General features: G+C 35.1%; 1 protein-coding gene and 1 pseudogene across 1 annotated transcript in view; one reads left to right on the top strand and one right to left on the bottom strand.

Moving 5' to 3' along the window:
* The window catches only part of Cals (calsyntenin 1), a 365963-nt gene that overhangs the window by 70737 nt on the left and 279957 nt on the right, over positions 1-15269 (bottom strand). The window contains exon 7 of the mRNA XM_090412738.1: positions 12524-12790. Within this exon, the coding sequence (XP_090268864.1) occupies positions 12524-12790 (267 nt within the window). The remainder of the gene's footprint in view (positions 1-12523; positions 12791-15269) is intronic.
* LOC150109339 (U2 spliceosomal RNA) lies at positions 3164-3336 on the top strand (annotated as a pseudogene).

Genomic DNA, 15269 nt, shown 5'->3' with positions numbered 1-15269 from the left:
ACACGTACATTACTAATATAATGACCTTGTTGCTTCGTTATTAGTCTAGCCTGAACGTTGTCAAGATATTTTAGCCAGTTTAAATAATGCACCACAAGTCTTTTAATATATTAATAAAGGTCATGGTTCAATTTTATAATGACGTTTATATTTAGTTCCAGATATTATTCCTAAATACGAAAATAAGTTCATAGTAGAACGGCACAATCTTTAATTCGTCATCCATTTGACAGACATAGTAGCACTTTGTATCGAGATTAGTATTAACCTTTGCACACACACAAAAAAAGTTATTCGAGGTTAAAAATAACTGTGAAATATGCATTTTGAGTGTACAAATTTCCTTTAAAAAAAAACAAAAAAAAAACATTGCGATATAAAAGTATGCAGTATAAATAAGGAATAATGGATTTCTCTATCATCCAGACAATTTTGTATGCAAGTACAAGTTGGATAACTAATTTATGGAAAGAAGATAACCAAAACAAGTTATTAATTTATCTTGCATTGTTAATTAAGTTGTCTATAGCGTAAACAAATTGTTTACACTACAGGACTTCTTTTCTTCATGCAAATCTATACAATTTTGTCATTTCCCAAATGTACTGACTCTTTTCTTCCCATATTTTTAGCGTTAACGGGGGTCGGGGAGAAATAATATAGCCAGATATGAATGGTAGAGATCTACCATTTTCCCCTCACCTAATCAAGTATCGTGACAAAAGACCGTCTTGCGAACGTCTACTTATTGGTGGACTGAAATTCCTCACAGAAGACTTCATTCCAAACACAACTGATACACGCAAAATCTCAGAATTAAAGTTTGAGAATTAGAAAGCCATTATGATATAAAATACTTGAAAGTTTCACATATAACTAAGCGTTCAGTTAAATATGTTGAACTGAGTTAACTGTATATACATTTACCAGAAATACTATTTTTCTGGAAAAAAAAAAAAAAAAAGCGTAGAAAATGATAATAAAACACTGCAAGATTTCACAAGCCATATTTACGAAGAAAGTTCAGTTAACCATAAAGAGCATGAAGAGCAACTAACAGTCTTTGTCCTCGCAAAAGAAAGGAGGAAAAGCAAGCTAAAAAATCGATATTGCCGGCACCTGCTTTTCTCCATCCGAACAATGAAATCACCTGACGTTGCTGTACTGTACTGTATAGTTCTCAAACTTCCGAAAAGCTGCGACCACATTTCGAGGATGCCTTTGGAATGCCAATACGTTAGCGGGGAGGAAAAAAAGAAAAAGAAAAAAAAGAGAGAGAGAAAGAAACGAAAACTAAAGAGAGAGAGAGAGAAATAAAAAAAAATACCCTTTAATATTGCTCAGAAAGGCAAGGCTATGAACATTAAGCTATTTAACTCACCAAGAATATATTGCAGGCGGAAGAACACAAAACATTTCATTAAACTCGAGGTTGGTAAAAAAAAAAAAAAAAAAAACGAGACTGAAGAAAATGTTTCTGTGGATTCGTATTACTTAAATGGTAATAATGGGAATCGACCTCAACAATGTTACAGTAGAATGTCTGGACTTTTCCGTTGCTGCCAATTTTAAAGCTGTTCCGATTTTTAAAAGTGTTTCAAGCTATCAACATACTGCCAGTTTGAAAATTTTAAAAACCTACCTCATACCAAAAACTAACATTTAGGGAAATTGAAAAAGGTTTAAGAATTTAGACCTAATCACATTCGCAGAAATTGGAGGTGTGTTTCGCGTTTCTTGTTATTATATTAACTAACTCTGCCCAGCTAATAAGAACATTTTTTTTTAAAGCACGACTAAATAATAGCATCTTCTGAAGTTTACTAAAACTTACTGCTATTCATTCCTTTATTCAAAAATACTGAATAAAGAGAACTAGTATCATGAAAAAATCATAATACATGTAATAAAAAAAAAAAAGCCTCTATTAAAACTACCAATCGGCGGTGAGGTTTCTACTGGAAGGCAACCAAGTACAATATTCTATTCTTCTTCTTCTTCTGCAATTCGGCAAATGTATCTTTCGATTATTTCTTCTCTTCGAGAGTTTCAGATTCGGGAACAAATGTAACAAGTACATATAGCTAACATTTAGTGCAGTGTTTTTCAAACTGCGGTTCAGAACCCATTAGTGGGTCGTGAAATCAGTTTAACGGGAAGTGACCAGCATTATTATTAATGAAATGGAATAAAAAAACATCAGAGCATATGTCAAAACTTTAGTAACTTTAACAGGCAAACGCAGGTTGTGTCACATCCGCATTTCGCTTCAATCGGGAACTCGCTTGATAGTAGATTATGTCCCCTTCCGTGTCGAACGGGGACATACAAAGTTTTATTTATATGCGGCATGCTAGTTTGAAAGTTTTCGATGAAATTATTATTTGTGAACTGTCTTAATTATATAGAAAATCTCTAATACAATTTTCATTTCAAGTACTATATATAAATCTTTGATTTAAAAAAAAAAAAAAACTTTTCTTTGCAATAAACTGTTTCATTTCTTCACTCAATGACTGTATTTATAAAAAGAATTACTACGTATTTTCTGCAACTGAAAATTTGAAATAGGTTGTTAGAATATTGTATTTAATTAGTACTGCGTTTGGCAGTACAATAAAACTTTGCTTTCCTTGGATGTATGCGGTATTGTGTCTGTGGATATATTTTTCATTAGGAAGGGTTGTTTTTTTTTCTATTTCTCTCCAATTTACATTAACTGTCACTAAATAGACTAATTGTCTCCGTACTGTATTTAGTGATACAATAAAGTTATTTGTTTTTCTTACATTTGAAATATGGTGTGCACGCATTGAAGAGGGGATTTTATCATATTAGAGACATTTTCATCCACTCTCCCGAAATAATTTGCATAATGAATAAAAATCTGTTTATTCCTCTGGATAAATGAATCCTTTTATGTTTTATGGAAGTGTACTCTTCGGATAAAATAAAATCTTTTCCGATTTCTGTTTTTGTATGGTTTCTCATTTCTCCACCCAGGGTAGTGAGCAGACTCTACAGGTAATGTCTGCTCACCAGGGGATCATGACAAAGGTGCAACAAGCTCCATGACCTTCGCCTCTTCCAAAATTAGTTCAATTTCTTGGGTCAAGATGGGTCCGAATCCAATATTAAACTGTTAAGAACATATAGTACACATTTTGCATTTCAGCATTTTGGCTAAGATCAAAGGGTAGTATCTGTTCTTACTTTCATATCAGACAAGGGCCATAAGATAAACTGTTTCTTGCAAGGTGGCGAATGGCTCGGGGCTTGCCCCACCTTTGCTGAGAGTTGCCCTGATATTGTATTATATCATTCCTCTCTGGTTGTGGGTCGCGGGCAGAAAAGTTTGAAAAACACTGATCTGGTGCATAAATAAAAATATTAACAGCACATATTTTGTTGGCAGAAACAACTGAGGACTACTAACCAACCCTTTTTAGCGATTTATTTCTGTCATAAGAACTGTACAAATTAATAACTAATCAATAACGTAATGAGGATGGACTTTTTCAAGTTATTGCAAACAGATATCAAACATTACTCCCAATGACGTTCAATTCAATAAATACATACTTTTCGAAATCCCATTAACAATTTACTTATTAATTATCGATTTTATTTATTTACTTATGAATAATCGATTAATTACAAATTTCATTAGGACTAACCATCTTGTGCCCCCTTCGGTAGGAAAGAGTCAAGTTTCGAAACCCATCTATGACTTGAGATATCAGGTCTTTTCAGTCAAATGGTGAAGTAGCCAGTTTCATATGGGAGTAGTAGAGGGTAGTATCTGTTCTTAGCTTCATATCAGACAAGGGGACACAAGATGGTTGGGGATCGCGGTCAGAAAAGTTTGAAAAACATTGATCTAGTGCATAAATAAAAATTTTACCAGCAGATATTTTGTTTGAGCAGAAGACGTTTGAACGAAAAACCTGGGTTTTTCATTCCTCAGAACAGACAAACCGATCCCCTGAACACACAGATCTACAGCCATGAATTACTTGCCCTAAAGGGATGCAGTAGAGGAGTGGCGTGACCGGTTGCATTAATTCGTCTTGACCCCTACTCAGGGAACTCTAACCGTTCCAAGGGACGGACGTATCGAAGAAGATGGTGCATTGGGCTATTTAACCACAGAATGCTTAACATAACTAAAAATCTATTTTGATCACCTGTGGCTCAAAATATTCACACATTCTATGAAGTTTATAAGCTTTGTTTTCTAACTCCACAATATACTCCGAACAGGGCATTTATTTTTTTTATCTTTTAAATCTGAACTTTTTGTAATCTAGTCGTCACTTCGTATGCAGACTTTATGTTCATAATTCCAGTGCTGAAACATTTGCAAACAATCATGTCTTAATGTTCACTTAATTGAAAAGCAGATACGCTTTAGCCACTTAATTCAATAACTATCTTTTCCTCACCCAGTAGTGGCCTATTAAGCACACTGTAGATGTTAGCGCTCTCTTCTTTCTTACAATTACCATTCTTAACTGATTGTTCGGTATTATAATAACAAATGCCTGACCTCAATAACTTTATTCCATTTTTAGCTCTCTTCGTAATTCATGTCTTTGAAGGCCAAGATTTGGATTCTAGTCATGTATACTAAAATCTCAAAAAATAAGGCATTTTTGCAACTACCAAAGCAATAGCAAATCTAAACATAGAAAATTCACTCCATGTTTAACAGCACTCTGCTTTTTGATCATTAATAAAACCAAGCTTCAACTAATCCACCATTACGTAAAATTTAACATTCTAGGGTGGCAATGATGTCCAAATCTTGAAATCATCACTCTGTTCCTCATTTTTAAGACATTCATTACAGAGGAGTTAACAGGATGTCTAATGAACTTCTGTAACACACACACACACACACACACACACACACACACACACACACACACACACACACACACACACACTTTGGTTTTAAAAAAATCAATGGATTTTGTTGAAATTTCACTAAAGGGAAGTCTTGAGACAAGTACTTGTCTCAAGACTTCCCTTTGGTGAAACATTAGCTCTTACCAGCTAAGGTACCCCTACCTTAGCTGGTAAGAGCCATGCTGAGCTTGGAGGCACAAATGTTTAACCATGTTCTGATCATGATAAATAGTTTCTTGAGCTTATAAGATTGAACATGAAAAACAGATCCTAATTAGACAATCTGATCACCCATTTCACTTTGAGCTCCGTTCATATATGAAATATTTAATATATTTAATGCAATTACGGAATGGTATTTTATTGTTGACATTATGCTATTCATTATCCCTTCATAGTTCAACTCTGAATAGTCAAACTTTGTTCATTTATATATATATATATATATATATATATATATATTATTCTCTTCCATTTATTACTTTTGCATTTGTTATGCAGAATACTTATTATCTCATAAAGTTACCACGTTCTTTCAACTTTATACACAGTATAGGTGCAGTTTAGGTTCGGTCCTCTGGGATTACCATAGAACATGAAGGGCAGGTAATTTATTTTCATAATGAGTGAGTCACTAAAATTAATTTTGTTATTTTTTTCTGAGTCTTTTCCCCGTGGCTTAATATATTACTTTACTCCAGAAATATGGTTCTATACTGTATTTGTATAATGGAAGCTGAAAGCAACTACAGTCATTCTCCAGTGCTGAATTTAAGCATTTTAGTAACTTGATTCTTCGTTTTTAAACCATGCTCCTTTTCTCGTACGACTTGGCAGCACTATTGTTACATAACTGAATAATTTTCTCTTTCCCATTCCTTCGCTTTCCTTTCACACCTGACTTGCATTTCACGTTTCTCGGATTTCAGAGGCGCTAACTCCGCTTTTTGTCGAGTCTGTTTTCATAGTGGGAATCTGTTGTCTCTCTCCTTCTTCGGTGACAGCTGTAAGTTTTACTTAACGTTTCAGCATTTTTTTTTGTAACCTCAGTGTTGTACGTATCTCCAGGAGTGACTAAGGAACACTGCTAATTCTTCTCCCAGGTATCAGATAATAACACGTATTAGGAGTTGCACCGCCTCATGTTAATCTGCCTACCTCTCTTCGCGTTAAGTTAGGCTGGTGAAAAACATCAAGGTGTGACAGATGGTTACCGAAGTCTTTAAGTGTACGCACGCTGTGCCTCTAATTATCGCCACGCGGCTGCAGTTTTATGCTTTTAAGAAACCGCTAATGGAGTAAAAATGACCGGTAGCTTGTATCAAGTGTATGAGTTTTGTTGCGCCTCCAAACTCGTTAATGGCCTATGTGCTTGTCAGAAATGCGTAAGGCATTCCCCCCCCTTTTTTTTTTATTTCGCTCTCCCGTTCTGTGCGATCTCTGAAATGCCTTTCATCTTGTGAAGCTTAAATATCAGAAACGCCTTTAACAAAGGGAATCGCCTAGCGAATATCACTGATTTAACTTGCTTCTCTGCTCTGCTCATAATATTTAGCATATACTTTGCAAATTGTTTCACCAAAATATCCAATATCCGGAAACGTTAAAAAAAATAAAAAAAATAGGATCTGAGTTACAAAATCAGATCCTGTTTATTTTTTCCCTCCCTGCACTTCTTTCAAACTCGTCTAACGAAAGCTGCATCCCCTTTTTCCTACGTGTGCCAGTGAAGCGGGGAATGTCTAATTTTTTTTTTTTTTTTTTAACATTCACTTGCTATTTAGAAAGTGAGATAAAACAACAAGGATAGGATTTGGGTGGCAAACAAATTTTATGCTTACACTTATCTATAGTTGAATACAGGAAAATATTTGGGGAAATGGGGAGCGTGCCAAATTTGAGCACTGCAGCATCTCTGTAAAATCTGTAGAAGACTCATATTATAATTTTTTTGTATATGCAGAAACAATTTCGAAACAGTACCGACTGCTAATAACGAAAACATCTTACATTCCTAAAAATACAACGGACAATGTTGTTACCTCTGCCTTCCTCTATCCCCTCCCCCACTCTATTTCCCTCTAAAACCATACAGTTACCGGGTACAGATACAATGTTGGTTCTGATCGACTAAGTGCTTATAACTCTCCTTTGTACGAAAAGAATTTCGATGAATTAATTTTATCACATACGCTATGCATTAAATGTTTTGAAAAAGGCTTCTCAGAAAAGGTACATGTTTACAAACGTTTGTAATTGGGACTATGATTAAAAAAAAAAAATCTCTCTTTCAGATGATATGCATATGACAGTAACGGTTTAGAATGGTTGTAACCGACTTGCGTTAGTTCAGCAATAAGGAGTTTATGCATAATATTTATCAATTGCATGTGTTCTCAAGCGATTCTAGAAGGGAAGGTATATATATATATATATATATATATATATATATATATATATATATAGAGAGAGAGAGAGAGAGAGAGAGAGAGAGAGAGAGAGAGAGGATCCTGCTGGAGCTTCGGTCTGCATACAGCTAACTTAGATAACAGTGAAAACGACCTGATAATTTTCCCTCTGCAATATGAAATTCGAACCTACGTTTTACAACATGCTATGGTGAATTTCTGTTTAAAGTGGACACCATGTCATTGCTTCTCATCTGTTAATGGATTATTTTTTTTTAAGCAGGATTTCTGCGGGAATTCAATAAGGTTTGACTACTTTTCTTAGGGTAAATGACTCCTAAGGAGAGACATATCACTCTCTCTCTCTCTCCAGATTCTTTTACCCACATAAATTTTTCTCATCGACGACCAATTTTTTTTCAGGTCAAGTAGAGATATTGTGAAATGTGATATCTATCAATGTACCATGCACGTAAGAACCCAGGAGACCTTGACACCAGTACCCGCAGATTTGTATAGTGCAATGCCATAAGAAAGAAAACGAAGAAAGAACTATGATGTAAGTGATACATATATAGTAAAAGGTTATCCATACTGTATCTTAAGTGGATATTACAATCTCGGTATACTGGAAAGTATACTTTACTTTAGAAAAATAGCGAAATTATTTTATTATTATTTTTTTAATGTTGCTCCCGCCAATGAAAGGTTATTTGCAAATCTATAGTACATTTCGTACCGTGGGTGGGCTAAGGATTTCCCCCTATTTTTATCAATTATTTCTGTTAATTTCTATTTTTAATTTATTTTTGACATGGCCGGAAACTCTGCTCTACCGACCAAACATGGAACTTATTCAAGCCACTTCGGACACCTCCAATTTTGAAGCGTTACATTAGTATACTTTATAATATCGCACATAATCACTCACTTTATTAAATAAACTTCATTAAATATATACACACAAGTAAACAAGCTTTGATAAACCAAGATACATAAACTACTTGCGAATAACAATATTCACTGGCATAAATAACACCTGAAGATAGCTATAAAAAATTCCGAAGTCAATGTAGAAGTTAAATAAAACTTGTTCCTAGTTGCTAATTCGAACCCCTGGCGAGAAACGTAAGTGCATGCTTTCAAGGTAACACAAATACGGATATAAAAATGAAAAAAACTGCGTTTTATAATTACGCTACATATAACACGCATTATGAGATAGATTTTTTAGAATTAACACCACGGTGTCGATGATACTTCTGCAATTATCGTTATTTTTCTCTCTCAGTCGGTATCAACGATGTTGGAAAAGACCTTAATAAAGATTCCGTCTAGGACGTGACAGAGATTTATCCCACTCACGGAAATTCGGATTTTTCATCCCGCAAAATTGGTCGACTCGGTTAAAAGAACACACGCAACTGAAAGGCAAAATACATCATCCTCAGTTGCTTCGTCCGTAATTCAGTTTTCTTAGGTTGCTTTATCTATTTTTCTTAAAGGAACTGCCATTCGTCTTCCCGAAGCCTAGAAAAATGTCAGACACTATAGTGAAGTGGTGTTCAATCTGCACAATTTTGGACGAAAATGAATTTGGGAATTATATCTTCGTAGGACTCTATGCTAAATATTATCTAAAATAGAATGCTATTAACTTCTGAATGCTGAAGTGAGTAAAAAAATCACGTATGAACTGCAGAAAAGAGATGGTTTACGATGAAAAGTGACAGACGGATACAAAAGGCTCATAAGGCGTGGTGCTGATATATTATTCCTAATATATCAGCATCACTGGCATGGAACACCGTAAAAGGATACCTTTATTTACATTTTTTGAAAGAAAAAAAAAGTGCAGCTACTTTTTTTTTTTTTTTTTAATGGAAATACGTCAATGATTCGTCATCAAAAATAGAAAAGCAACTTGCACGATAATCGTATTAACAGATGCTAATCATACAATGGAGGAGATCGTTTTTAAAATCTCTGAACTCAAGAGAGATATGTAAACTGCAACATTTAGAAATAATTAATGGTAGTTCTACGAAATTGCGGCGGCATGATTAATACTTCGCAATGAAAGGTAAGAACGATATGCTAAATGAAATTCTGCTATCATACAGGAAAAGTAAACCGTTTCAACTATGAAGTTATTTTATATGAACGAAGTTAATCGAGCCATGGTTCACCCTCCCTATCCCACCTCGGTTTCTTCACTCGATGCTATGGTTCTGACGACATCACACAATGGTTTTATAACATAAGTTTACCGGATGAAATCATTTTAAAGTGCATTTCTCAATTCATTTCGCTAACCTCCCTATCTTTCTTGTATTCATCGATTTTCTCCACTCTTTTTAAAGAGGCAATCTGTTTTAATTCTGCTGTGGGTGAGCAACCCAGTACATTAACTGAATGAGAGAAAACGCGCACTATCTTTCCGGCCACCTATGGCCTCAAAATAAGATACGTGATTAGAATTTTGTGATGAATAAAAAAAAAAATAAATAAATAAAAAAAAATCTTTCACAAAGAAATCGAACGTTGTATCTTTAAGCTGTAATTTCATGAACACATAAGTTTGGTGCTAAATAAACAATCAATTGCGTATTGCAGTTTTTTTTCCCTCGAGTTCTAGAACTCCCAAAAAAAATGGCAAACAAAAAATGGCAATACACACACAAACACACACACAAAAAAAAAAATCAAAGTATCAAGCAGTATACTTTTATGATTTTTCGTATTTTCACTAGTACATGAGTAAGTCGTCCGCGCAGTTAGCCTAGTGGCAATGCGCTACGCAACCCTATGCCTGGGGAAGGAGTGTCCTGGGTTCGATTCTCGTCACCGACGTGAGGAGCTTAAGGATCTTTATCTGGGATTTTTCATCCTGCAAACCGGCCCCGTGAACACATAGGCTACAGTCATAGGATATATTATTATTATTCCTGATACCTCCAAGGAGTCCGAAGACTCATCGCGGGAGGACACCTAAAACTGTCTCAACCACTACACCGAACCTCTACTACGAATCATCTCCATCAACCGCCCACCTCCACCACAACTAGTATTTTTTGTCTGTAAATTGCGTGTGTTCTTAAGGGCCGATTTGTCTGTATACGGGATGAAAAACCCGAGTTTCCGGGAGAAAAAAACCCTGCTGCCTCCGTATGAGATCAGCTAACTCACCTTCGATTGAAATCGTCCAGATTAAGATTCCTCCCGTCGCGACGAGAATCGAGCTTAGGCCAATTCCAATCGAAGGGCGCAATGTACCGTCGTTCTTCCAAATGAGCTACGGAGGCGCTTACGAGCAACAGGAAACCACCTTGCTCATAATCATTTCCCTAGTATGGTGGCATTTAGCTACTCCCACCAGCCGTACGGCTGAGGGAATAGAACAGAATGAGTAAGTCAGTGGCAATGTTTTTTTTTTTTAAAATGTTGATACAGACACTTTTATTTCGCGCAGTTATTTGATTATGCACTATTTTGAGTAATTAAAGACGACGAATATTATGACAACTAAATCCTATTCTGATTTTTTTCCCTTGAAATTTTCTGCGATCAGTATTGTATGTAGCGTAATAAAATATTAAACAATTAAAAAAAGGATTGAAAATGAATTTAAAAAAAAGTTGAAATTAAGTAAATATTTGAAAAACTTACCTATTATTATAGTATAATTTATTTCAAGCATATATATTCTTTCAAACAGGTCTGTTCCTACCCATTTACAACTATCAGGTAATGTTCTTTTTTCTTTGAAAAAAAAATAACATTACCAGAGGATGGCTGCAGTTAGGTTAAAAAAAAAATGACGCTTTCTTTTTCCATCCAACAAAATAAGTCCAAAAGTATCTGCAGTGCATTTATTAAAATTATTATAACAACAATACATTAGAACGACAAGCGGCGTATGCGGTGTCCCTTTTTACCACCTCGATTGTTGGCATAATGATGGCCTTTCAAGCAAAAGCGCGAATAATCTGCAGATATTTGTCGCTTCATCAACAGTCGCTCCACTGTTGTCGAGAATAAGTGCGCGAATTTTTCTAGGTATTCTACAGTCTTCGATGATGAGCGTTCCGCTCGTTCTTCGTCAGTGATAACTGGCTCTGACGACGAACTGACATTGGCCATTTCTATGAGATACACTGAGATATGAGATACACACTTTCTCTGCAGCAAAACACTATGACCATACTGCGCTGCAAGTATTTGATGAGTATCTACATCTTCGGTGCACAAAACTGGAATCACTAAACACTGTTGTTCTTTGGGGTGTAAAGTCAATGGAAAAACCATATTCACGCAACTAATTCAGCATACAACTTATTAAGCAATCAGTGAGAGCAATAAAAATAATAAAAACACTGCACATATCTTTAGATCTCACTTCCTCACACTCCTTTATAAATGCTTCTTACAACACAACTTTCATTTCATATAACATTACTTTTCTAGCATTGTAACCTCAGGCTATTTTTCTAGATACAGCACTATTGTACATTTCTGGTACACAGAATCTTCAAAAGCAGATCCTAAACAACTTTTAAGCGAAGATTAAGATAATTTCTTGGGTCAATAAATGATGCAAAAACATTGCCAACCTGAAATCTTTACTACATGAAATCTTAATGCCAACCTGAAATCTTAGAAAGCTAGATCACGTAGATTCAATTTGTTAATATTATGTGCGTGTGTAAAACATATTTCCTATTTAATCTTGCATATACTGCAAATGAATATATTTATTAACTTATTGTACATACGTCATAGATACTTCAATGAAATATATAGAAGTATGTACGTACATAATTATATTTTATATAAGTATTTCGATAAATTTCACTAAATTCATATAAACAGTTCGCTCGAAATATGAAGCTTAGTTTTGTGTTTAATAAGTAAAGAAAAGTTTCAATACAGTATGAAATAAAAATAACCTTTCATTAAAAATCGCACCAGTTAGTTAATGGACTAACCGGTCGATTAACTGAAGCCAACTAAAAATAAAGACATAAGCAATAAAATAACAGAAATATATATTAAAGAGGAGCGTCATAAAAACATATCAGGTTTAAGATGCTGTCTAAGATATACTGTTGTCTGGTAAGAATTGGATTAATTCTTACTAGCTAACAATATAGGAAGTGATTTCTACCGAATAATAATAATAAACCACGAAAATAAATACTCACTGTGATCATCTGCATTGCAGATAATGTGCTCTTTAGCATGGGTGTTATTAGGATCAGGATATGGTTCGTGCTTCATCCAAAATGCTGCTGTAAAATTATTCGTCAAATTATGGTTTAATGTAGTCTGGGGGATAACTACAGCATTTGTGGCACCGTCAAATTCATAGATTTGATCACTTTCATGTCCGTCATCCGTTGGCAAACTGCGCGTCCACTCGGCTCCAATTCCAGGGCTAGGAAGTAGATCTACGCTATCTGAACTGGCCCCTAAGGAGAGAAGGAAAAAAAGTATATAAAAATTAAATTAAGAGCAGTAGCAGCTCTTTAAATAAAAAGAAAGCATTTTAGTACAGAATAATGCATTCAAAAGAGTTACCAATCGTTGGTGATGTAGATAAGGAAAGGAGGAAGAATTACATAAAATATACATTCTCAGAAAGTTTCAGAAAAACTGAATATCCAATATTAAACTTCCGAACACGATCGTTACGTAATCCAGCAATGTAATTAATTAAACTGCTTTTAAGAAGAATGGAAGTGATCCATTACTCGCCTTAACATTTCTCCAATTAAGAACAGAATAGGACTTGAATGTGACAATTAGGCTTGAATAATTTTTAAAAGGCCGGAACTTCATGTTTTGATGGCAGTGGCAGCTACTGTACTTTCCAAGGAAACCAGCTTTCAAACACTGCGAAACCTCATTAAATGAAAACACACTGATTCGATTTGCCTTTCTTGTAAGGCCTGGGTGTCTCCTGGGAATAATCAACCGTACTGCTATTAACCACCACGAAACATAAAAATGCATTCTTTAGTATTTTATTTAATTTTATTAACCGGAAACCGCTGGAGGCAATCTTATTTCCTTTTATCTCAGCGATAGCTGAACTGTCTTGGTAAGTTCAATACGAAAGGCAACTGTGCGAAAGTTACATTTTTTAGATTAAGTGGTAACTTAGTTTCGTTCTGCTTCTATTTGTTCAATTACGCTGGGCTCCACCGAACTGTTTTCACTGCACACACTTTGTCTGTTCTCTAATCAAACTTAGGAAATAACAAATTTAAAATAAGGAGCGATTATGAAATTCTACTTTCATTACACGATCCTCATTTGCCATAATTTAATACTCAGTGAGTTTTTAATTATTATTACTACTATTACTGATGGTTATTAGTCACAAATTTCTTCTGCTGTTAAACACTTAGAAAATGGTCAAGCTATTACTAAAATTACATGTCTATTAACTTTAAGTACACATTAAATGGTTTAATAAAACTCACGTTTCGAATTACAACTTAATTTCTATCTGGAACGGTTTTGACAGGTTAGATAGGTGCACACTTCCGGTTAAGGGTTAAATATAGCAACAAATGTCGCCTTACTTTATAAACGACAACCGCCTACAAACTGGTCACGTTTCGTCTAGTCCCAGTAATGTGGACATAATGTTTAGATATCCTTGAGTACTTGAACGAGTGAAATGCACTGTGTAAGGGAAACATCCCAGTTGCTATTGGGCCAGCAAACATGGTGGAGAAGTTACATGCTAGTGTTACTAATTACATTACTGCAGTAGTAGGAAAATGTATAATGATTGCTGCTTCCTGATCCATATAGTGATTTGAAATATTCCCTTGCCATCTGATCCTGTAAAGGAATGCTGATGTGGGCCTACGTAAAAACTTATTTTCAGCCTGTTGACGAAAATGGTTGTTTGCAGAGCTAGAATAATACATGATAGTACCTCATATTATTGCCTCGAACTTTACTGAACTTGAATACTTAATGAAGTGCATTCACTCCCAAATCAGAGAATCTTTACTGGCGTGGCTAAAATAATAATTAAGCGTCACATTAACAAAAGGGCTGTAATTAAATATATACTTCATCTAAAATAATCTAAAACACAGACTTACAAATAAACATTTCCTATATGAATAATATTCCGTGCAATAAAATATGTTCAATGTAACCATATGGGGGGGGGGAGTCTAGCTGATGTACACTTATAAGAATGTGATGGAAAACTATTTTCTATGCCGGACTTAACAAAGGGTTGTAAATCTCTAGCACATTTATGTACCGCAGGTAGATTAAGAGTTGAATAATCCGAAAACTCTGTCTAACAGACCAACGTGGTACTATTACCAGCCACTTTAGCCTTTTAGTAAGCAGGGTGGTAGTTATTATTAAGAGAGACCTCCAGGGAGTCAGGGACCCATCGAGGGAGGCCGCATACTACACACAACCAGCTATCATACTTATTCTTGAATTCATTCACACTGCTTGTACTCACAACATCCAATGGCAATCCATTCCAATCACGCACCATCCTCTGTGAGAGAAAAATCTAGTCCTCACACCGTTCATTCTCAGCTTCCAAGGATGCCCTCTCGTCCTTTACCCACCTTCTATAAATTGAAAAATTCCATCAAATGAAATCCTGTATGACCCTTTCAGAAGTTTGTAAGTCTCAATCATATCTCTCCTCTTTCTCCTGTTTGCTAGTGTCTGCAGTCTACAAATTCTCAAATAATGATATCAGGATTGTGGAATACTCATAATCAGTATTTCACAATCCTGATATCATTTTTAAGACTCTCCTTTGTACTCTCTCCAATATATCAGAATCACAACGAAAACCAGGAGACCAGACTTGCGCACAGTAGTCCAAGTGAGGTCTTATCAATGCCTTGTAAAGAGGAAAAATAGCATCCTTATCTTTACATGTGAACGTTCGTT

Source organism: Typopeltis vanoorti, chromosome 2, assembly GCF_054136105.1.
Source record: "Typopeltis vanoorti isolate ZY-2024b chromosome 2, IOZ_Tvanoo_1.0, whole genome shotgun sequence".
Lineage (NCBI taxonomy): Eukaryota > Metazoa > Arthropoda > Arachnida > Uropygi > Thelyphonidae > Typopeltis > Typopeltis vanoorti.
This window is presented reverse-complemented; position numbering and strand designations above follow the sequence as displayed.